Source organism: Triturus cristatus, chromosome 6 (assembly GCF_964204655.1).
Source record: "Triturus cristatus chromosome 6, aTriCri1.1, whole genome shotgun sequence".
NCBI lineage: Eukaryota > Metazoa > Chordata > Amphibia > Caudata > Salamandridae > Triturus > Triturus cristatus.
In genome coordinates, this window is record NC_140589.1 from 313,535,765 (window position 1) to 313,561,646 (window position 25,882).

Consider the following 25,882-nt stretch of genomic DNA (forward strand, 5'->3'; position numbering starts at 1 on the left):
ATAGTATATAGTTACAATTTCATTTAAAAAAATATAACAACCATTCTTGAATTAAAAAATGAATGTAACATTTTTAATGATGATTAAATTGCGTATAATTAATTGATACACCACTTTTAATACTTATTAATGCATTATAAAAATATTTTTTATGGGAAATGTATTATTTAATTCAAACTTCAAAACAATCATTTTAATTAAAAAATGAATTCAAAATAAAGGTCTTAGTTCTGTAGAATGTTTTCATTGGTGTACATTTAAAATAAATGAATTACATAAATATTTAACATGAAAATATTTTGATGTATTTTGAGTAAACATTTGGGGGCATATTAACAAGGGCCGGCGATAAATATCGCAAAGCGCGCTTAGCGCTTGCATATTTATCTCCGGCTGTCTCTGGAATTTATCGCCGGTTAGCGCGTTCTCAACAACGCGCATCGCTCAGGCGATAAAAATTCCAGAGATAGTGTGGATATCGCCGTTTACCATGGTGGAAAACGGCGATATCCTAGATGATAGGGCCTGTGGTCTTAGCCACAGAATCCATCCCCATGTTAAGTATGCCGTAGTCAGGAATTTAACAGACGTTAAATTCCTGCATTAAGGCATACTTAACACGATTTAAATAAGCGCTACACTTCCTTGTTAATATCGCGAAGCTGCCTTCGCGATATTTTCCCTGATTGGTTTTACAGCCACGCCTACTTTGTATCTCATTAGTGATGCAAAGTTGGGCGTGCTGGAAACCGGCGCTAAGTCAGCAAAACATGCGATAGCATGTCTTTGCTGATAAGTTGATAAAATTATCGCCGCTTTTCGGCCGAAAACGGCCGCAAAAGCGGCGATAATTTTATAGCGCCACCTTGCTAATATGCCCCGAGTTTTTATTTTTCCCTTTAATATTCTCAAATGGAAATTTCTGCCCTGACTATCGAGTCTCCAGAATATCAAAATATAATATTTCAAATATTTTTTTTAAGCTAAATCATTTCCTTACATTTTCTTTGAACTTTAACATAGGGAGTCTCCGCAGTCGGGGTGGAGATAGGACAGGCCTATCTTATAGGTGTGGCAACCCCCCACAACTGCGGAGTCTCCACAGTCGTTACATTACTATTAAATGATAGTTTGTGAATACCGGAAAAATAGTAAACGTTCACAAAAATGTAAGTTTACCTTTGTTACTTAGGCCCAAAGTACTTAGCTGCAGAGTAATTCTACACAAGTTGTACAACAAATAATTAAGCGTGGTTTCATATACTTAATTATTATTATAATTATCAGTCATTTATAAAGTGCACTTTCACCCAACAGGCATGTTGGCACTGACAGGCTATCAGTTCTAGAGAGCTTCTGTTGGGGCGAGTGAAACTAAGTTTATTTGTCAACAGCTGCCCTTTCTACAGGGAAAAAACATGTTTATAAGTTTTTCCTAAAGCTTACCTCCGCTCGGCCAGGCACATGAGCGACTACTGGGCTGACCCGGTTACCTCTCCAATCACTAGCTGATCAGGTTTGCGTTATGCAACTAATACATACATTTATTCATTCATACATACATACATACAGAAATACATGCATACATAGTACATACAAATAACATTTTAGTTCCTTATGACTGGTATATTTCTGGCACCGGCTTACAATGGCACTGCTGGTGGTGAATAAGCAAATTGGTATATTCAAATGAAAAGTGTATTTTGTAAGGGAAAACACATATTTTGTGACATTGATTGGTTGTGCAGTAGTGCTGACAAAATCAAACAAACAGAAGTGGGGGGGGACGCTACACAATTAATCCCTGTGTTGCTTTTTCCTTGTAATCCTCCACAAATACACAGTAACCCAATGCTCTGTTTACATGCCGCTTCACTCAATAAAAAATGCTAGACCAATTGCTTTTGGCAGCACTTGTTTTTTGTTATTTTCCTCCCTCCCACCTCTCTTTGTTTGTTTTATATTCACTTAATATTCTTCTCCCTAGTTCTTATTCTTTCCATGACCAATAATTTAGGAATTCAGAATCCTTCACTTATTTCTGCCTCCAGATTTAGGATTTAGTTTGAGCTGAAAAGTCAACTCTGTCCTTTACCAACTTCATCATTATTCAATTTAGCTCGATGGAGCTGTGAATCTGGTAGTAGAACTAAAGAGCTCCTCTGCCCTGCCCTAGACATATTAAAACATGTCTGGAGGTGAAGTCTATAAGCTGTTCAATATGTCACCTTAATAATTGTAACATGTAGAGTTAATATACATAAACAACAATGGTACATTCCATTTGGGCATTGATCCTGGAAAGGATACACGGGTCACGTATTATTAACAGGAGACATTTTTTCTCTCTCACCTGGGAGCCGCCGGTCCACAAGATGGCGCTCATATTGATAGTCACCTCTTCTCCTTGTCTAGGATCGAAGTATCCAACCTTCACCAATCGCAGGTCTTCAGCGGTGTTCATCCGAGCATTGCGGATGTCATAGGCACCAGGTGCATCTCCATTCACGTCAAAAAATATTCTTTCTCCATTTTTTATCTGAAATGTGTTCTTTTTCACATAATGGAAGACCTGGGCATTTTGGAGACAAATAATAGGTGAACAGGAATAGAAACCTCAGTGCAGGAAGATCTGTAAAATACATTAAAGTCTTATACCAAATCATGCTTTAACACAGTCAAAGCACAGGATTTGGAAGCCATATGCAACCTCAGTTACTCTGCTATATCCTTATCAAGGTGTGAGAAATCAGGACCTTATTGCAGTGTTCCTCCACTTTTTGCCACCATTGTGACTCTAGGGGGGTCATTAGTATGGCGGGCGGACTTTGTCCGCCCGCCATACCCCCGGGAAACGGGACTGCCCGCAATGCATGTGGCGTTCCCACATCTACAATTAGGATGCACCTTCCACACTGGCGGGCGCATCCCGCATTTGTAACATTGCGGCAGGCAGTGCTGAAAGCACCGCCCGCCGCAATGCCACAAAAGCAAGTTGTGCCTTTCAATGCACCACGTGACAGGCACCGCGAGGTGCCTACCACGCTGTAAATTGAAATGCAGGGGGGTACCACAGGTACCTCCCATGTGCACACCCCATCCACCAGAATCCCTGGGGGTCCGCTACGGGCCCCCAATGTTAAAGACCGCATTCCTTTCCGTGGCGGCAACGCATGTCCCGCCTTCATTCTAATATGGATGGCGGTGTCTACCAGACACCGCCATCATATTAACAGCTTTTCCGCCCGGTAGGCAATCGGGCTGATTGCCTACCAGCAGAAAACCGGCGGACGGTCTTTCCGTCCTCCGGGGTCCCCCCCGCCATAGTAATATGGCGGGGGGAGAATGGCGTGCAGGCAGGAAGGAATGTCGGGCGGATCGTAAGAAAGTAAATAATATGCAAATTCAACTTTGGAATTAAAGATACTTCCAAAGTAGTAATCTACCTTACTTGTACATATAAGACACCTCTAAGGTCTTCCCTGGGTGCCCCATGGGTACAGTGCCCTGTAACTATAAGCAGGGACATCATAAAATAAGTTTTATAAGCCCTGTTGAGGGATAAACGACCAAATCAGTTTTTCTCCACAGTAGATAACTAGCTCAATAGGTTAACATTGTAATATTTTATTTAAATATAAATATTGACAGGTGTGAGGAAATATGTCATTCAAGGACTTAAAATGATAGTTATGATAAATACAACAACTTTCCACTGTTAGATTCATAATGTTCATCACAGAAAGTAAAGTTATTAAACTTTTCTACACACTTGTTTCCTAAATTAAGCTTGCCTGCTCGTTGCCATCTACTAATGGTTGAGCAAGTGAGTAATTTATTAAAATCTTGACTGAACCTTTTGTTGTGATTGTGATCTTATTAATAGTGATAAGTCTCTACGAATCCCTACTAATAAACCACTTTTCAATATTAGCGAATAAACAGGGCCTCTGCGGTGCAATGAGCACATGCTCACATCAAAAGTGCAGTGTGGACCACATTACCCAAGCTATACTTTACTTATGAGACTTAAGTAGGCCAAAAAAAGTCTGATGTTGCTTGTGTTCCCATCCAGAGGCAACCTGATCTGGCAGCATTAGGGGAACTGTCCCAGTGAAAATGAGACCAATGTTTTTTTGCATATGGCTGACCTTTTCTTAGAATGGCACAGTGATTAAAGAACCTTGCTGCTAGGTGAAGTTGCTGCAATTGAAAGCTTTGCTAATGGTAACATGGAGCTTGCAAGTCGAATGACATTTAATGGGTGGAGTAAGAGCTTCAAGGCAAATTTTGCCCATCTGCAAATGGTTAATTTGCTCACAGTAAGCTCTTTGGTGTTTGAGTGGTTGATCATTTGGATATTAGTTCCTTTTTACTGATGCACAACTGCTCACATTCTATTTGAGGGTGTTGGTATAGCGATGGAGGGCTTTCTGAGTTCTTTCTGTAGAGTGTCCAAGTGAATGACTTAGAAGGAGTGTATCTTTGTTTTTCCTGTTTATGTTGGCCATGAAGCTCTGGTGTGACACGAAGTAGGAAGAATAAAATTGGCAGGTCCAGATCAAGGGTATTGGTGATGGAGAGGATGTTATGATGAGGTTGATGGCGTTGCCTTTAGTGTGTGTACTACCAGTGACACATTGCTTGATGTCCTGATTGTTAAGGAGTGTGTTGAGATTCTTTCAGTTTCTTGCTGCTAGTGTCGGTGGGATGAGTGTTGTCAATGATTCAGGACTCTGAGATTTCCACACTGAATTGAGTGCTTGGTCTGAAGAGTCTCTAGACCAGTTTGAATGTGGGTTTCTTGGATGGAAAGAATGAAACGTGGCAGGTGAAATGTTTAAAATAAATGAGTGATGCTAAATTGCTTTGGGCGAGGGGTAGGTGGGACTGTGGGTGACAGTGTGTTGTGCTCCTGCCTTCTATGTGCAGTCTGCTCTTTAAATGTTCTAGGCTATTGTGATGAGGATGCCTAATGTGTGTGACTGTTGATGTGAGACAAGTAACTAAGCTAAAGACTTAAAGCAAGTTATGCTGTGTGAGGATGTCTGCAATTCTAGGTGCCTGGAGGACTACAGAGCATGTGGTGATGAGAATGAGTTGTAGGGTTTGTTCTGTTGATAACATGTAACCGCTAGTGATAGAAACACAAATGAGGGTTCTTTATGCTTGCTGTGGATTGTTGTGTGTAATTGGGTGGTTTTTGTATAAAAAATGAAATGAAAAATGCAAATAACACAGTTTGCAGCATATTTTTTGCATAAATTTGCTACAAAATGGAAGACCTTGAAAGGGTTGTCTAAACAGTATGCCAGAAGAGCAGGCTCACATGCCCTAGGATAATTTTGAGAAAGTGGTGGCATAATTGTTCTTATTTCCTCGCAATTTCCCTTAAAACATCTAAAAACGACATAGGTAATAAGGTGTTATAATAACTGCAAATGTACATGCCCTATCATTTGCCATAGTATATATGAGCAATTCTATGCTTTACTTTGTTTCATTTTCCACTATGCCACTCTTTAATAAATTCTCAATCATATGTTATCACGAGAATCTCTAGGAAGGGTAAAGAAGGGATATCAGTGAAGGTTGGAGAGACATTACAAGGTAGTGCACCTGGGCCTGTATTAGGCAACAGGCACACTTTCCCACTTTGCACCACGGTGCACCTTTAAACAGGCGCGCCCGGTGCAAAAAGGGGCTAGTGCTCCCTATTACAATCAATGTGTCACTTCCAGGGCAGCAAGGGACTTGTGCCAGCACTGGGGTAGCATATTAGTGATAGACGGAGCAGCTTCTGAAAATCTGTCTTGTACTGTGCAGGCAGCACTTACCAGTACTTCAAAGGGGGAAAGAGAACCCCCTGCAGATGGGTGCAGAGAGTTACTGCACCTGCATACAGGAAGGTGTATTTGGGGTGCACAGTCAGTGTGTCTCGTGAAGACCTCTTTTTCTCTGAAGGTGATTCACAAGCACTTGTGGCTCATTCTTAAAATGCTAGAGTTTTCCTGGGGCTCCGAAAATGGGCATATTTGCCCGTTGCTCTCCGAGGGGACAGTATGTAATACAGATCGCTTACCCCAAAGTTACAGATCTGTATTTCAGACAATGATTCAGATTATCACTCAAATATATGTTTAAATATGGATTCGGAACAAAAACTTGAAATTGTGACAACATGCATATTTTGTTATCAATACATGCTTTTTATTTTGAGAAAATAAAAGTGATTTCCATCCACAAAGGCTTATCATTTCAATGGAAAAAAACTGAGTCTTGAAATAGCATATTTTATTTTGGGCAAATGCATGTTTGATTACCCAATTTAAATGTATAGTTTTTATCAAGTACTTACATGTACTCCTGCTACACATTCATATATCACAATCTCATACCATGGTGTTGGGACAGAAAAGTCATCTGCATGGTAAAGACGTGTAGTTCTGCACTGAGTTCCCAACTGTACTGTTGTTTGTAGCCATAATGCTGATTTTTGTCATAGGCGAGCATGGAACATGTGTGTGTTCACCATGACATAAGCCTGCCTCACGGGCTGCGAAGCTGTTGGACTGGGAGAGACACCAAAAGCACTACCCTCATTGTGGTGGAAGTCTACCGCCTTCACCAGGAGCTTTGCAGCGCAAGCGGGGTGGTGGCAGCATGTTGTGAGGTGATTAGTAGTAGTGAACATAATATTTTTACCCTGTGTCATTGGAGTGAGGCCTACACACCCACTCACTTTTTAAAAAGTTTCGCTGCTCTGTGCTTAACTCACTCTTGGCCTACATCAGGTAGATGTAGAGTGGTGCACATGGGCGAAGTAGTGACTCTGTGCTGGTTGCATGTGTGCCTGGGAAGGGTACAGTACAAGAATTGAGTAGTACTGTGTAGTGCATGTGTGGTTAGTATATGTCCTAGGTGTATGTATGCCTATGAGGAATCCATTAAATGAGAGATGTAGTGCTGTGCAGTGCAGTGCATGTGCAATGAAGTGCTTACTGTATGTGTGCTTGCGTGAAGTACAATACATGAAGGGTGAAGTGTTGTGCAGCACGCATGGGGTGAGTGTGTGTTTTTCCATATCACTACCTTGTTAAATATAGAAAAGCTTCTGTGCTGAACAGTGAACACATAGTGAGCATGTGTGCTGAATAAGTCTGGACGGTGAACTCCACTCCGCTCAGGGAGTTAGCAGAGTTTTCTGAACTCCGCATTACGCAGAGCTCGCAGAGTTCCCAAAAACTCCACAGCAGAGTTGTTTTTCTCACTGGCGCTCATCAACATCAAGTTGTCAGGCACAAGAGAGGAAAATCCACCTCCCGGTGAGATTTTTCCTCATTCGTGCTCCTCAATGTCAAGTTGGAGAGCGTGAGCGGGGGAAATCAACCTCCCGGTGAGATTTCTCAAAGGCAGGCAGTCGGATTTTTTGATGCGGGTGGCTGTGTATGCTCGCAAACGTTCACGTTGAGAAACTGTCTGTTTGTGTTGAGAAAGCTGCTTCTCGAGTAGAAAATTTACTTGAGCGGCAGAAAGGAATCAGCCCCTGCTTCTATCTGCTTGCGATGTGCATGGTGTTGTTCGCAATAAATTCACAGCGCAGACAAACACCCGTTGCAGAGAAATTACAGCGAACAGCATTTTTTTAACGCACTCCACCTCTTGCAGAGCTCTGCGTAGACCGGCAGAGCTTTTTTTTGTACTTCGCAGAGTCCCGCCCAGGCTTAGTGCTGAATGCATGTGTACAATAAAGGTAAAATGCTTGGAGCTAATAGTTCTGGTCACTTGTATGAATTGTGTTGTGGGACAATCAGCTTAGAAGTCTTAGCTGCTGTGAGAAACACTATTTCATGAGGAAAGAAGAAAAAGAGAAGTGTCTACTTTAAAAAAGCAGAGCCCGAACATACTTCAAAGATTGCCAAGGAGCCAGATGTGTTGTGTGAATAGGTAAACCTCTGCCTGTGACCAGAATGGGGGGCAAAGGCCTGCTAGTTCTCCCTCCTGGGCGAGGGGATGTTAGACCTATCAGCCTTAGGGTGGTCCTCCCCCAAATGCTTTTCATTCACCCGCCTATTTTGTCTGGTCTTGTTTTTATTGGCCTTATGCCACTGTGTACTTTATCACTGCTAACCAATGCTAAAGTGCTTCTGCTCTCTTATTTAAACAAGGTAAAATTGGCTTACACACCAATTAACAATTTTCATTTAATTGTAAGTCCCACGTAAAGTACACTGCGTGTACCCAGGACCTGTAAATGAAATGCTACTAGTGGTCCTGCATTACTTACTGTGCCATTCACATAAGTAGCCCTTTTAAACATGTCTCAGGCCTGCCATTGCAGCATGTGTGTGCAGTTTTAAAGTACCATTTTTGCCTGGCCAAATAAACCTTTTACCAGATTTTAACCTTTCTTTAAAACAATATATAATTCAGACCTATGGTAAGCCCTAAACAGCCCAAATGGTAGGGTGCAATGTATTTGAAATGTTGGACACGTACATTTAAGTTTTACATGCACTGGTAGAGAAAAACTCTTGCATTGGTATTTCACTACTGTAAGGCCTACTTCTCCCATAGGATAAGATTGGGTTACCATATTACATTTAATAAGTGAAAACTTTCAAATTGGAAGTCGCTGGATAGGTCAGGTTTGGTGTCTAAGGAATTGTCATTAAAAGGCCTCTTTAATTTTAAAATCAGATTTTTTGTCACACTTCTGTTCTTGGGTCACATGACTAGGAGTAGCTGGCTGTTGATCTGTGTGTATTGCTCCAAGTCAGTGAGACAAAGGGAGGCTAGGTATTATCAGGATGGCCACTTTGGCGCAACAAGGAGGAGGGGCTGTCACCTACTACACTTGCACATCACAAAGGCTCTGCCTGAGCACTCTCACAAAGGGTTTATCATTAGTCTTTTGTGTCCCCAAACTGGGGCCAGGACAGGGAGGTAGGGGATGCCTGAGACCTCTGTGGGGTGGAAGCCTCTAGAACTTTGGGCACCAGGTATAAATATTGGCCCTCAGACCCCCAACTCTTAAGTACACATCTGGACCTGTAGAAGACTCCGAAGAAGGGCTGCAGTGCTGCTTTACTACAAGAAGGGCTGCCACACTGCTGCCCTGGCCTGCTGTCTGAATGAGAAGGACTGGATCTCTAACCCAGGACCACAAGAGTTACTTGAAGGGCTAGTTAGGTTGCCTCCTGATCTGAAGCCTCAGGAACAGAACAGACTTCCTCCATCTTGAAAAGAGCACCTGGACTTTATCGACTAAGAGTCCAGTCCTGCCACCCCGGTTCCAGATCCTTGAAAGTGGGCCTGAAAGTGCTCTGCACGCCCAACTGTGGTGCCAGCGGAACAATTGTTTTGCCTCCCAGAAACTCTGCATCAGAGTCCAGAGCGACGATTTGCCTCACCAAACTCCGCATTGGGAGTGCAGTGTGATGCATTCCTGCCATAGGACTTCTTAATGATGCCCGCAGCCTTCCAGGAACCGCTGCTGCATGATGCATCCTCGACGCAGGGCTCCACATCGCAAGCCCTCTGTCAATGGCATTGTCAATGATGACGCAGGACTCTTCAACGCAAGCCACGCAGCTTCTTTGGAACCAGATGGTGTGCAACGCATCTTCGACACAGTACTTTGCTTCAAATGCCCCTCATTGATAGCACTCTCGATGACAATGCAGGACTTAGTGGCGCCTGTGGAACGGCCGCTGCACAATGCATCCTCAATACCAGACCCGGGATTGCTCCACAACCAGGATTTCAGGTACTTGGCTCAGCGGGCCAAACTGGGTCCCTTTAGCTAGCTTGTGCTCCCTGAGGGTTGGTCTAAACTTGTGACTTTGTCTATCGGGTGCATGGAACTGGCAGAATTTGATTCTAAGACACAGAATTACATTGAAACTCTGAAGGATTCTGCTAAATTCTGCTATGGGATGGAGTGGGCATTTAGGCCTATTTTCTTAGCACAAAATGCAACTTCACATCCAAAAATGGATGTGAGGATGCATTTTGAGCTAAGAAAATAGCCGGCACCCATACATATTCAGCAGTTATTATTGCAGAGAATGTAAGGGAGCCTCCGCCGAGTTGTATACAGAGGTATCTAAACTTTAGAAATTATTGCTCATCACTCTACACCACCGGTTTCAAGCTAGCCTGGCAGATGAGGGGGTGATACCGGGAAATTGGTCCAAGGATGCTTGTTTTCTGGTTCAAGGAGGACCTGGCATTGCAGTTCTGGCTGGACCATTCCCATGGGGAGCAGGGTCAAGACTGATTTGCATATGGCTGTGTCTAAACTGGAATGGCGTGGGGAGCAAAATAATGATGGATTAATCCCAGATCTGTGACTGGTGGAGACTGTTTGACAACGTTCAGCTTTCTGTCCATCATCTTTTTTGTGTTGCAGACTTTTGTGGAGCCAGGAACTCCACCATTAAGTAGTAGCAGCTTGGTTTAATAAATTGATAATAATAAGCAGTGACTTGTTTCCATGTATTTAGAAACTGTCCTTCTGCCCGAGTCTGTTCCTTTAATCCAGTAAATCCATTGGGCCTCGCATCAGGTATGAAAGCGCTATGAAAATATAGAACACTTGGCACATCGAAGTGGCGCTGCAGTCCGGTCTGTTTATCGAACACTTGCATTCTGCGCGCCACATTGTTGATTGAAATAATGGATGAATTTAGATATAGAGCGTCTGCCACCACTAGGCTTCTTGGCGCTAGGCAAAAAAGTGAGAATCTTAGAGAAATACAGCCTGTTGCATAGAGAGGAATGCGAGAAACAGGCTTGATAAGTGGAAGTTTCACAGCTGCTTGTTTTAAAAAATAAGAGTAGTCTTCAAGTGATCAGAGCTCAAAAGAAGACTTGTCGTTTTCAGTCGGGAACACCTATAAACAGTGACACGAATCTCTTCAGTGGGACATATTTCAAATATGCACGTATTAGATCATTCTGACTCTGCCTTGTTTCATTTGTGTTTTAGTGAGGAACATAATACCACTCACAGCACAGGTAGAGCAGTGGCTGACAGCAGAAGGCACACATCGAGGCGTCAGAGGGAGGGGAGGCGGTGGATAGGGAGAGGGGAACCCCAACACGAAAGTCTCCAGTGACCCTTGGCAACGAGGCTGTTCTAGAGCGCTACAAGGTATGGGAAAGTAAACTACCACCAGCCCAGTGTCAATATTTTGGCACAACCCCAATGCAAAATTACATTTATTAAATATTATAATGAGCTCAAATGTACTCATGATAGACCTGCTAAACACATCTGATGTCACTTACTGTGAGGTCACGGGTAGTGATGCCACTTCCTGTGATGGCACATGTGATGTCATGTGCTGTGATGTCACTTCCTGTGATGTCACATGCAGTGATGCCACTTCATGTGATGTTACACCCATTCTGCCTAACTTGGTGAGACCCTCCAATTATTTATTTAGGACTTGAGGCCTGATCCCCTGTTTCCACTTGCACATCCGGTCCTCACCCCAAGGAGTACCCAGAATGAGAGTAGAGTGTAAAACGTATTCTTGCGTTCCATGAAAACACTGCAGTGACTTGGAGCACGTCTTTATCATTCTATGTCATGTTATACACGCGGCTGAAACTAGTATTCATGAGGACTTTATGAAACTGAAGTATACACATGTGCACCTCTGCAGGAAGGTTGTACAACGGAACAACGCAAGGAAATGCATAGTGTGCCTTAACCACGCATTTAATTACAATGCTTATGCTTATACAATGTATGCTATTACCGTGCATTGTGTACAAATACATAAACAATGTGTTTATTAGGGGAGACCACCCGCCAACTAATCTTAAATGCAAGGCATTGGCATGTGTTCTAAAAACATACTGGTGGTAAAAACAAGCACACGCACAGAAAACAGCCACACACATGCATACTATCAAAAACATATTCCCCGCAGTTTGCCTTACTTCAATTTCGTGAGCGGGCTGTTTATTCCAGTGTATGACAAGCTTATGTGATAGAATGACACGTCTCCTACCAACCTGTTATACTTTCTTTTTGTAATTTCCTGCTGAAAATGTGCACTGCAGTGATTTTTAAAGAGGGTAGGGAGAGGAAGCAGTCCCTCAATGTTTAGGAACCATTACAGTTTAATCTGCGTTGATTTTTTAACATAGAACGTCTTCACCCTCTTCCCACTGTGTTTAAAAATCACTGCAGTGCATACCCGTCGGAGCCCTTACATACTCTGCAGATTAACTTTGCCTGCCATAGTTGTTTGTTTCTAAACAGGGTAGCAAGAGGGAGTATTCCCTCTATGTTTAAAAAACACTGCAGATTAAACTTTAAACATAGAGGGGCTGCTCCATCTCGCAACTGTTTTAGAAACAAATAATTACTGCAGATTAATTCCGATGGCAGAGCAAGGGAATTTGAAACTAGTTCTGGGTAACACAAGTCATGTGGAATTACCAAATTCTATTGGTGGAATTAATTATTTCACCCAGGCCTAACTTTCTCCTGATCCAGGGCAACCAGATTACCACAGTAGGGGCTTTGTGCTTTTTGGAGCCATGTTCACATACATATTTAAATTTGTTATCGTTTTGGTATTAAATGATTTATTACATTTTACTCTTTGTCTCTTAATTGGCCTGGGATCTTTCTTCTGTTGTGTTTCTCTTTATTTCTGTTTGGAGTGCTACATAAATGCTTTACACATTGCCTCTAAGTTAAGCCTGGCTGCTTTTGTGCCAAGATACCAGATGGTTGAGCACAGGTTAATTTGGGGTTTGCTTGTGATTTCACCCTGACAAGAACAGAAGTTGCTTCTTGAGGATGGTGTCACCTCCATCAAGCACTCACCCAATTTCTTACAGGGGACATCCTCCAGGACACCAAGCTCAACTTCCCTGGACCCTGCAGCACCAGTGCCTGCCTGCCAAGACCAGTGAGCCCTCTGAGGAAGAGGAGAGGGTTGGAGGGACTGAGGTCCAGTGGGGAGCCCTACAAGCGGATTCCCTGAGTGAGGTGTAAGGGTGTGCACTGATCGGGTGGTTGCCTATGTGCAGTATCAGCTGTGCGACCCTGTCTGCCAGGAGAGAGCCACCGGCGATTAAGCCGTGAGATAAACTTTGTGCAGTACTGAATGAATCCATACGGCTGCAGTGTGGTGACCTCGTATGCCAGTGGGGGACTGCTAGTAAAGTTACTACTTATAAATCGCTGAGACTCGTAACTGTCTTGGCATGCGCGCTTGTTTCAAGATAGTGTGGACCTGATCTGTCCAAGTACTGCAGCAACCATGTTTGCCAGGAGAGGATGCCGATACAAATGTGTCAAAGGTTTTCGGTCGCTGCCTGGAGGAGAGACTTAGGCTACATTCTATGTGTTGGTCCCTCACTGCAAGCGAACTGCACCTGACTGACCAGTGAGGACCTAACAGGATGCTGTGGATGACGATGCACCATCACTGGGCTCCACTCAGGAGCTGAAAAGATGATTTCCCTCCACCCAACTTCTTCCCTCTGCTGGGTAAAGCCATATTAAAACATCTTTGGGAGCTCAGAGCTGCTCTGACAACTGTGAGAAACTCTGGCATCGCCACTCAGGAGAGAGAGCCTGCGCTGCCAGTTGCAGCTGCATGGACTGGGAGAAGCCAAACTACCCTGAAACGAGCAGGACTCACAGGTGCTCATGCAGGAGGCACCTGCTGCATTGCTAAACTCTTCTGTGCTGTGAGACTGGGTAACATGTGAACTGGGCCCGTTCGGCCCTGGAATACTCACTGCTAATAGTGCTGTGGCACCATATACACTTTTGACTAAATCATAAAGAGTCAAAGGAAAACTCTTGAGCATGGCCTAACAGTTTGCATTCTCTGGATTCAGCCACCAGTCAGTGGAAAATTACCCAGGATAAGTTACACGAAGGGGGGTTGGAAAGGGATTTGCCTGACAACTAATAGAGCCTCGACCCCAAGGGGGATTTTGTTGTTGCCTCTAAATGTTGTATACCTTTGCTTGTGTAAATTTGGCAATTAAAAACTTCTCTTTCAAATAAAAGCAAGTATTTGAATGGGCATTGATTTATTATTTGTACTGTTTGTACCTCGAAGCACGAGTTGTGTTCACTGACCTGTATCTACTTCTCTCCGAGAGAGCACTGACTGCTCAACCACAGCTACCACTGAGAGTCAAGTGTAGAAGGGATACTTGGCCCAGTTGCTAAGAATCCATAGCAGGTTTGGCCCTGGGACAGCAGCAGCAGTAACATGACTCAACCACCACAGTTGGACACTGTAACCCCGGCATGCCCCAAGGCTCTCTGAAAGTGGTTCTGACTTATGGATACACGCAATAAGTCAGAAACTGCTGCTATTCTGATAGGCCTAGCAGTACTCACATGTGCTACTGGTACACATGCCCATACTTCACAGTCCCATTCCATGAATACTCAGATTATGCCAGGAATTGCTACCATTATGCTAAACTTAATAGTACACCAAGGGTGGGCACCAAATATTGCCACCATTTGCTACCGATAACTAAAAGAGGTCAGGAATTGCCAACATTATGAAAGGACCAAGATTATACTTGGGAAGTGCACCATCACCACAAGAATGCTAACATTATGCCAGAATTATTATCACTATGTCAAAGCCAGTGTTATGCAAATTGGTGAGCAACATGTCAGAGATGGCCTCAATTGGCCAATAAATACCACCATTATGTCTGGGCGGGAACCATCATGTCATGAATGGCCCCAATAGGCAAGTAATCCGAATTAGTTTTCTAGACCTAGAGTTTCTCTAAAGGATGGGCACTACCATGTCATGGATCGACTTACTAAGCCACAAGCGTGCCACAGATATGCCAACCACAGCGTTTTGCTAAGCAGTGGCCACCACCATACTCTGAATGGCCCAAATAGGTTAGAAATGCTCTCCATTATGCCATGCTCAGAATTAAATCAGTGGGTGGGCACCATGATGCAAAGACTGTGCCAAGAAATACCACCAACATGTCAGCACACACCCACACGTGTGCATGTAAACACACAAGCATGCATATACACTGACATAAACAAGCATATATTTTACACAGTCAGAAATGCACTACCAAACACATCCAGCATCTATTTTTTACTTAACTTCTCTGGCTGGCTCAATATATCCTACTCTGGCAGCTTCTCCTTTCCATTCAACTATTAGTCATCAGTTCAAGTGAATTTTGAGATGTATGTGTCAAAGCTCTTCCTGTTGTGTGTGACTCTCCCACTCCTCAGCTTTTCTATGATGTGGCCTGTCATAGACTCCCCACTCACAGAGAAAAATAAACAGACACATCACCTGCACCACACAGTGACTAGTCTGCCTTTTTATTCACCCACCAGCTACTGCCGAGGAAAGGGCCCCTCTGAATATTTTCAGGGGGGCAGGGATTCATCAGCCTCCCACACCTATAATCAACTTTACACATTCAATCAACAATCAATCAACAGCATTTGTAAACCACAGCACTGTTACTGCTAGGGGTATCTGAGCACTATGTCTCTGTCGAAGAGCCAGAACTTGAGTCTCTTTCTGAAGTCTGCCAGCAAGGGGCCTGTGTGGAGATGGAGATGAAGGTCGTTCCTGGTCTTGGCAGCTATGTTAGAGATGGAGAGGCATGCATAAGGAGCTTGAACTTGCATCTTTTCTGGATGTGGAGCTGGTGGAGGTCTCTCAGGTGGGGAGTGATGTTGGGTCATTTGGGGAGGTCTAGGATGAGTCTGGTTGCAGCATTCTGTATGGTCTGGAGTTTTTTGAGGAGCTAGGTGGCGTGGCCGGTCAAGAGGGTGTTGCCGTTGTCAAGGCAGCTGGTGATGAGGGCCTTAGTGACGATCTTTTTGGTATCAGATGAGATCCATCTAAAGATTCTGAAAAGCATGCAAAGTGTGTGGAAGCAGGAGGAGTGGACTGTGTTTACTTGTTTCAGGGTCAGTTGGCTATCAAGGATGATGCACATTACTGAAAGATCCTCTGTTCATTTTCGTGTGCGTGCCATCATTTCTATTTTGTTATCCAGATGTCTCTCTCTAAATAGAAGAGGGCTATATTATTCCCTCAAACTACCCTGTTTTTACTTTCATGGAACAGCCATGCATATCCATGGTTTATACGTGGTCATCTGTGAATGACCTTGGCATGAACAGGAGAGAGTGCAGCGGGTCTGTCGCTAAAAGTAAGATGTTTTTTGCAAACATGGTCAGTTTGATATTATGAGTGCCACATTTGATTCCATTCATGTGGGGATTAGCCCAGATGTGCTGGGCCAAGAGCTACAGAGTAAGGAAAAAGAGAAGAGGAGTTAGTGGCCACCATGCCTCTGTCACCCATTGTGAGTGGATCACATTACCCCATGTTTCCGAGCTCTGAGGTTACAGTATCTCGCCAGAAGCCAGTTCACAAATTTTCCCTTCAATCCCCACAGCCCCCAACGTGTCCGCTGAAGTCTCAGTCAACCCTGTCAAATGCTTTTCCAGCATCCAGGGTGACCAGGATAGATTGTCTAGACCTGTTGTTCCCTGTATCTAGGAGGTGAAGGGACTTTTTAGTATTGTCCCCCAGCTGTCACTTCTGAATGAAGCCTGATTGGTCAGGATGCACCAACTCACCCATCAACATCTGTAATGTTGGTGTCACTTCTTTGGTAAAGATTTTAGAAATATATTTTAGGAGGAAGATCTGGATAAATGATCCACATTCAATTGCTTGAGGATGAGGGATATGGTTTATATGGTGATAGTGAAGGCCATCTGGCCCTCCTAGATCATCTCACAATAGACCATCTGAAGTAAGGGGGGGAGCGACTGTGTAAAGCATTTATAGAAGACAGCTGTAAAGCCATCTGAACCTGGGCCTTTGGAAGGGCACAGTTTAGATATACCCACAGCAATATCTATCATGTTGGGCTTGAAAAGGCATTCCCTATGTTCTTGTGATAAACTGGGTAATATGGCTCAAGCTAAGTAGGTGGCTTCGATTTGCTGGTTTGTGGGCTCTTTCATGAAGAGTTGTGAAAAACTAATGAAAGCTTCAAGACTTCTCCAAATTATGGGGGTGTACTCGCCCATTTGAGGATTTAACGTAAGCTATTGTGCTTTTGGCTTGTTATGCCCTTATCAGGTTGGCCAGCAACTTGCGTGATTCATTTTCCATTGTATAGCATTATGTCAAGGGTGGCCAGCAGGTATGCTGCCCAATCAATTTTTAGAGTTCTGATCTGGCCACTTACCATGAGAATTTTACTCCAGGTTTTTTGTGAGTGAATGTGTTTGTGAAGAAGTTCCAGTGCATTGAGCTAGCATAGAATGTATGCAGGCCCATCTACGATGAAATTACATAGGAGGATTGATTTTAATGCACCCCAAAGGGTAGCTGCCTTTATTAATTCTGTGTCATTGAGTGAAATGCAGTCTGCAAAACTAGCATTTAGTGGTTCATGGTCTGAGAGTGTAAAGGGTTGTTGGATTGCCTCATCCAGACTTGGTGGTGTTGGGCAGTTATCTAAGAGGAGGTAGTCGAGTCTGGCTAATGTTCTGTGTGACACTGAGTAATGTCAGTAATCCCGTCCCAGGGGATGTCAAATTCTCTAGGCATTCACTAGGCCCATGTCCCTAGTAGAATCCCAACAAAACAGGGTTGTCCAACTTCTCTGGCCTGTTTGATCTGCGCCCATCTCTGGGTCATAAACTAGGTTGAAATACCCCATGTTATAATTGCCACTGAGGACCAGGCTGTAAGGGAAGTGTCAGACTTTAAGTTACTGTACGCTACTACACAGGAACAGAGATGCTAGCTCCCAAAACCACCCCAACAGCAACCTAGAGCTTAGTGTAACAAGTCTCTAGAGAGGTTATCATGGGGGAAGGGGGAAAAGTGGATAAAATAACAAAAGAGAGAAGAGACTGTTCTGGCTGGGTTCTTCAGTAGTCCGTCCTGCAGACTTCTATTGTTGATGAGAAAAACCTGTAGACAAGAGTTAATGTTATCATAAACCCATTTAATCCTTAAACCTGTCTTTATCTTTTAAACCCTGTTATCTCGCTTCCTTACCCTACTAATTCCAGAACTCAGCTCCTCTTCTATTTCTATTTAGTCTTTTCTGTGTGTGCTCTTTTATTCTTTAACTGAATTCTTCGTCTGCAATTAGAAAAACAACTTTAACCAAATGTTTATCTTTATCATGCAACTCTTTCTCCCTGTGTAATTTTACATACACCACTATTCTCTGTTTATTCTCTTCAATTTTAATCTTCCTTGCTGTCTGCCTTTATTCGCAGTTTTCTTTCGTTCTAGCACACCTGCAATATATTTACATTTTTTTTTTTGTTAAGGACTTCTACTCTCCTTTTTGACTCTGAATTATTTATATTCAAATTAGAACTCAACTTACTGCGTTTAGGGTCTTTTCCTATTGGTAATTAATCATCTGTTCATAATGTATTTTCTCTTTTTGTTTCAGGTTTTGCCTTATTGCTCTCGGTTCCTAAGCTACAGACTGAGACGTCTTTTATTTCTATGGTGAGTATTGTTTCTCTTATTTTAACTATTTACACATTACTCATGTGTCTAACATGTAATTCTAACAACCTCTTCGTTGTTACAGGTCTTGCCGACTCAGCGCTTGACTTCAGTGCTGGGTTACAGAAAAGCCGTTTTCTTCACAGTAAGTTTGTTTTACTTATATTAGCTATCAGCAAATGTACTTCTATTCACAGTCGTATAAATAAGCTTTTGATAACTTAGCTTCATTTTTTCTTCTTCTTTTTCCAGATGCTCCGGTGCGACGCTGCTTCGTCTCTCTCTCAACGTGTTACAAATGCCTCACAAACACGAAGACCTGCCACTCTCCTCACCAGCCACTTAAATTCTTTGAACACGGGTTCACAGATTTGTTATCAGCAGACTCCCGGATGCCTTTCTCTGCCCTGATAACGATAAACCCTCGAAAACAAACACAATAGCTATTTCGCTATCTCACTCTAAAGTACGCTCCTGACTCCCTGGAATTCTTGGTGAAGTGCGCAGTTCACAAGCAGCGCGAGCCTCACCTGGAATTCCAGCGCGTTCTCTGCTGGGCACTAGAACGCTAACAGCTACTTGGTTCTGGTGGCCTTTTTAGGTGCCATTTCCAAGTCAGCTCCACCCATGTATCTTCCATAGCACGGGGAGTGTAATCTGTGACCTTTCGATGCGCTATTAAACATATCTGTAACTTTGGAGTCCTGACAGGAAGTCTCTGTCAGATATTGCTCCGGTCCCTTATTAGGGCTATATATGGAGGCCATTGCTATTGGTTAATCTATTAAGGTTAATTGCTATACATCACTTTCTTTTGTGTGTGAGAGTCTCTTCTACTGCCAGGGAGCTTCTGTGATTGATCAAGATCCCCATGCCTGCAGTCTTCCTCCATCCTGAGGAAAAATATTGGCCAGGAAAATCCCATGATTTCGTGTAGGTTTCAGCTTGCTTTAAAAGTTGGGTCTCCTATATCAGTCATACTTTTGTGTCTAATGTAGGCCTGGGCGAAAATTCCGTTCCGCTCGCGGAAATTGCGATAATTTGACATTTTCGCATTCCGCGGAGAGCGCGAAAATGTCAAAAATTCCGCAATCTGCATCTTACCAGAATTTTTTTTCTTGCTCGCGCTGTAAAAAAATACAATCTCGCGTGCGCGCGATCGCCTTACCTGAATCCCCCCGTTCGCCGACAAGTTTTCCTGATCCGGTCGCGTTCTCCACGAGATGTTGGATTGTTGGTAGCCATTTGTGCTGTCTCGCGACAGTTCGCGCCCGCATTAACGTCATTTGTCATGCGATCACGTTATTCGTCGTGCGATCACATCTTTCTTCTCGTGATCATGCACCACGAGAGTATGAGATGATTGAGACCTTAAACACGTCATTCTCCACCGCGAGCGAAAGCATGAGGACGCGGGCACGTCATATCGAACGCGAGCGGGCAGGACAAGTGAAAACAAGATGGCCGCGCCCGTGAGCAACCTCATGGGTAAGTTGGCGAGCCGCAATCACGCAAAAAATACCGTGAACGGGCGGGAAAAAAACCTCCTTGTCTTCGCGATATTTCCGCGTGTTTGCGGATATTTTTAACATTTTTGCGTTAGATGCAAAAGTGAATTTCGCAAATTCCGCCCACCCCTAGTCTAATGTCATTAGTTCATGACGAATAGAGCAGCGTATTATATATAGCGCTTATCATACTTGAAGGGGCATCAACCTGCTTTTTGGCAAGTAGCACACTACTCTGGAGACCAAAAAGGATTAGTGGTGGGTTAATATAGGGAAATATATGTTAATTTGAGCATTGGACATGGGAGTCTGCTATTTGGATTTAATAGGATAATGTAGGGATAGAGGAGGGAAGGGTCTCAAAGGTGTTATTTGGGAGATCACAGTAGTAAGACCCATGACGATGCGTCAAAGCTCTGTTCAGCGAGTAGAACGCTGCTCAGGAACCCAAAGAGGATTAGTGGTAGGTTAGTATGGGGAAACATGTGTTAACTTGAGTGGTGGACATGTGCTTCTGTTAGTTGGATTGACTAGAATAATGGAGGGATAGAAGAGAAAAGAGTCTAGAAAGTGTTATGTTGAGATCTTAGTAGTATGATGAGGCTTGGGATGAGTAAAAGGAGAGATGGCGAAGGGCAGAGTGTCTAGAAAAGGATTAGGAAAATAATAGTAGTAAAATAAGGTTTGGTATGCATGAGTGATGAATTGATGAGAGATGAATTTAGAAAGGGTTGCTTGGATAGTAGTAAAATAAGGTTTCAGGTTAGCCAAGGAGGGATAGAAGGGGGAAAGAGTCTAGAAAGGTTTATATTGGAAATCATGCTAATACTTACATATTGTAATAGATGATTAAAAACAGGGACCCATAAGCATCTAATCGAATTACTTAAATGGAAACTATGCAATGACTTCAATAATATATATATATATATATATATAGATATATATATATATTATCTACTGGCGGTCGCCAGTAGATAGTTATAGTTAGGAAATCCGCAACATTCTATTTGGAATAACTTTGGCGCCGATTGACGAATCCTCGCAAAATTTTCAAAATAGGTGGGGCGCTCCGCTCAGCTTGTACCCTGAAGGTCTCGGGGGGATTCGTCAAGCGGGGGCTGAGAAAAAAGGGGGGTCCCAAAACGCATTTTTCCCATGCAATTCTCCATAGGGACCTTTAGTCCAAGGTACAGCCCAAACGGCTGAACAGAATTACTTTAAATTTGGCAAAGAGGTAGTCCTCAGGTCAGGGATGTGCCTTTTGCATATCTGGTGTCAATCCGTTCAGTAGTTCCTGAGAAAATCAAAAGTAAAATCATATATATATCTGGGCGGAGCCTAACCACACATCTCATCGTGAGATCTGATTGGCTGTCAGCACTTCATCCAAGAAGTGTTGGCAGCCATCTTGGGACCAATATACATGATAGCACCTCATTAAAAAGCCTTGCAGTTAATAGAAGATTTTAAGACTTTAGTTACATTATAAATCATTTGTTGATGGTACCATACTCATTTTAGGAATTCTGGTGTGTTGTAAGGTGATTTTACCATGTGAAAAAGCCTTCTGCTGTGATATCATGAATCATGCTTTTCCCACAGAGGTTTGGAAGGTGATCAATAAGCTAAACTGAGAGCTTATTTTCTGAAAATTCACATTATCTTTCTCAGTCATGTGAGAATGAAGTCTGACATTCTCAGTAAAACATGTACATCCAACAAGGGCAGAGACTGTCAGTTGATTCCTTTGTGTTCTACTGCAGCTTCCCAGAGTGTTCCAAAGAACAACTAGAGCGCTAACAGTCCTACTTATGATAAACGTATGGCACACCTGAAGCCATCTTGCTTGGATTAAAGTGGTAACTCTTAAAACATTTAATTTAAAAAGGAACAAAATGAGGGGGTTCATTTTTCCATAAAAAGTATGATTAGTGCTGCAGAAAGAAAAATTAGGGCACATTTTGAGTGACTTCTCAAATCCTCTTCTATTTCATTAAAAAAGTCTGACATGCAGACTGAAACATGCACTTTCAATACCAGCAGCAGTTTTCCCTGGTGAGCAGTAGCTTTACTACAGTGATCTAAAGAGCAAAAAGAGTGCTAACATTCTGAATTTATGGCACATGTGTGACACATCTGAATGCCTTCTTGATGGAATCAAAGTAATAAACTGAAAGTATTTCCTACAGAGGAGACTGCAGTAAATGAGGAAATTAGGAAACTTCATAACAAATAAGTCTCCCAAGATGGCCACCAGAGACAAAAGAGCCCAAATGTAGCCCAAATATCACCCAGATGTAGCCCAAGTATAGCCCAATGACAGAATGTCCCAGAGTGTTCTTAAAAACAACTAGAGCGCTTACTGTCTTCATTATGACAAAAGTATGGCACACCTGAAGCCATCTTGATTGGAATAAACTGGTAACACTTAAAACATTTAATTTAAAAAGGAACACAATGAGGGGGTTCATTTTGCCATAGAAATTATGATTAATGCTGAAGAAAAAAAATGAGGGCACATTTTGAGTGACTTCTCAAATCCTCTTCTATTTCATTAAAACATTCTGACATGCAGACTGAAACATGCACTTTTAATACCAGGAGCAGACTTCCATGGTGAACAGTAGTTTTACTACAGTGATCTAATGAGCAACTAGAGTGCTAACATTCAGAATTTATGGCAAATGTGTGACATATCTGAATACCTTCATGATGGAATCAAAGTAAAAATCTGAAAGCATTTCCTACTGAGGAGACTGCAGTGCATGAGGAAATTAGGAAACTTCATAACAAATAAATCTCCCAAGATGGCCACTGGAGACAAAAGAGCCCAAATGTAGCCCAAAATCACCCAGATGTAGCACAAATATAGCCCAATGACAGAAGTGTGCAAAACACTTATTATTTTGTGTTTTTGCAGTGTTATATAGTGCAGACTTGTCAGGTATTAGAGTGCTTTACATGAGCATTGGTTACATCACACAAGAACAAATTCATTTTGGTTGTAGACATGGGGAGACTAAGTGATTTGACCAGAATCACAGAATGTCGAGCTGAAGCAGAAACTCCAACCTGGTTCCCCAGTTGCAAAGTCTGCAGTTCTGGAAGTAACACCACATCCTCTCCCCTAAGTGCAACATTTAATCAAGTGGTCAACTGGATAAAAAAACATAAAGATAACAAATGATTTAAAAGTGCTTTGTCGCTATTTGAAAACTCAGAAAATATGTCCTTATTTTAGTCTTTTAGAGCACTAACCATAATTTTGATGCCAATAAGACCCTCTCATTTATGTAATTTCTAAAGGAAATGCTCTAGGTATTACAGTTCTGATTACATCAAGATGATGTCAGGCGTTCCACACTTTTGTAATAAATATAGAATGTTAGCAATCTAGTTGTTCATTAGGATACTGTTGAGAGGCAGAGGCCAGGGGCACGGACTCTGAAAATTGAAGGCAGGTAGGAGGGTGCAAAGGCAACAAATTAACCACACTTTGCACGCAGGAAGGGCCGTGGCAGCACAACAGACTATGGAGGGCAGTGGAAAGGGGGGCAGGGGCAACAAACCAACAATACAGGACTTGCAAGAGAGGCTGTGGCAATGTAATAGACCATTGTGGGCAGAAGGAAGAGGCAATGGTAGTACAACCATACATGCCAACAGACCCGATTCAGCCAGGAAACGTCCAATGTTTTTAAGCTCAAATGGGCTTTATTTGATCTGTCTCCTGTCTACAATCTACTCTTTTTCAATGTAACTCAAAGGGGAAAATCAATACCCCAGTTTTTTTTCAAAATCTCCCTCTTACCAAGTTCAAAATGTTCGCAAGTATGGTACATTGGATCATGGAAGGAAATGGGGTAGGGACATAGACTTGGATAACAGAGGACAGGAGGGACATGGAGAGGTGCACCAAATTGACCCTGCAGGGCAGGCATCAGGGTTTGCAGCAGCACAATACACCACACAGGGCATGCGGGACGGGAGTGCAGCACAGCAATCCATAGAAAGCAAGAGGGAGGGGACAGGACCATGCACATGGACAACAGAGAACAGAGGGGCAAGAGGCAATGGTAGCTAGCTGACCATAATGGACAGACAGGAGAGAAAGCTGCAGCATAACAGAACATAAAGGGCAGGAGGGACGGATCAGGGGCATTACAATGGAACAGACAAGCCAGGAGAGAGGGAGTAGGGGTCTGCACATGTAAACAGAGGGCTGGGGGCAAGGGGGCAGGGCAGGAGCAGCAAGATAGCCATGGAGGTCAGGCAGGATGGGCACTAGAAGCAAGACACACCATGAAGAGTAACAGTGAGACTGTGATGGCATACACACAGACCATGGAGGGAAGGTGGGAGGGGGTCAGGGGCAGCTAACTGACCACACAGGGAAGGTGGGAGGGGCCATGGCAGCACAGAAGACCATGCATGGCAAGTGGGAGGGTTAGTGGCAGCACAATGGCTATGATGGGCAAGAAGGAGGGTGCAGGGGCATGCACAAAGGACGATGGAGGATAGAAGGGAGGGTCAGGACCTGTGCACAGACAAGAAAGTTCAGGGGAAGGGGCCTCACAACAGACCGCACGGGGCAGGCAGGAGGAGCAGTTGCAGCACAACAGACCAGGGAGGGCAGAAGGGTGTGGCAGTACAATGGACCATGTAGGACAGGAGGAAGAGGATAGGGGCATGGCATGTGGACAGGCAGGGTGGAGGTGGCAGGGACAGGTTACAGTCATCTGACAATGCTAGGCAGGTGGGAGGGGAGTGGCAGCTCAACAGAACACTCAGAGTAGATAAGAGTGGTAGGTCCATGGAACATGGTGGGCAAAAAGGATGGAGCAGGGACATGCACAAAGACATCGGAGGGCAGGGGTAAGGAGAATAGGGGCAGCAAGCCAAGCACAGAGTTTAAGCAGGAGGTCAATGAGGGGGCATAGAATTGGGCAATGGAGGGCAGGAGGAGTGGACTGGTACATCATACTAAATTGAGGGCAGTGGCAGCACATCAGACCATGCATGGCAGGAGGGAGGAGGCTAGTCCATGGATTCACACAACAGAGGATAGGGAGGAGGGGGATGGGGCAGCAAGCTAACTGTTCAGAGAAGGCGGGTATTAGGAACTTTATTGTTTTTAAAACGTGTGTCTGTGCAAACTACTTAAAATATGACCAAGTATGCAGCATAATCTCACTTTTATTCAGGAAGAAGAGGACGTTTGTGACTGTGACTCCGGGCTCACTTGGCAGAAACACCCCCTGACCCTCCACCCCCTATCGCAAAATGTAATGCCCGTGAAAAGGGTAGGTGAACACAGTGTTATATAGAACATAGTCCTGAGAGCACGATTGAAAATGAAAACTAGATATAGTGTACGGTATAAACTATGCACCAAAAAGTGTGATATAAGATGAACCGGGCGTGAAATATAATATGCAATACATTGTGCACAGTGACAGATTCATTGGAGAGCGCGAGATAACACAGGCACTAGCGTGTGCTATGCGATATGCGCCTTGGAGTGTAATATGCACAGGGCAGTGTTGTGTAACCTAACTAGTCTCTAAAGTTGTAATATAAAATATGTGCTGGGGAGTGTAACGTTGCATATGCACTGTGACAAAGATATGGATCCCAGATTGTAATATGTATGGCATAGCACTGTGCGTTATAACATAGGCATCGAGGAAGGCACGTTAGATGGGGCAATATAACCCGTGCGAAGACAAGTGTGGCATGACATATTCACGGGGTGCTGTTACAGTGCACATGGGCTAGAGAGTGTCATAGCATATGCACTAGCTAGTGGAATACAAC

General features: G+C 43.4%; 1 protein-coding gene across 1 annotated transcript in view; it reads right to left on the reverse strand.

Moving 5' to 3' along the window:
* The window catches only part of LOC146816791 (extracellular calcium-sensing receptor-like), a 264,038-nt gene that overhangs the window by 89,106 nt on the left and 149,050 nt on the right, over window positions 1-25,882 (reverse strand). The window contains exon 5 of the mRNA XM_085609573.1: window positions 2,354-2,572. Within this exon, the coding sequence (XP_085465699.1) occupies window positions 2,354-2,572 (219 nt within the window). The remainder of the gene's footprint in view (window positions 1-2,353; window positions 2,573-25,882) is intronic.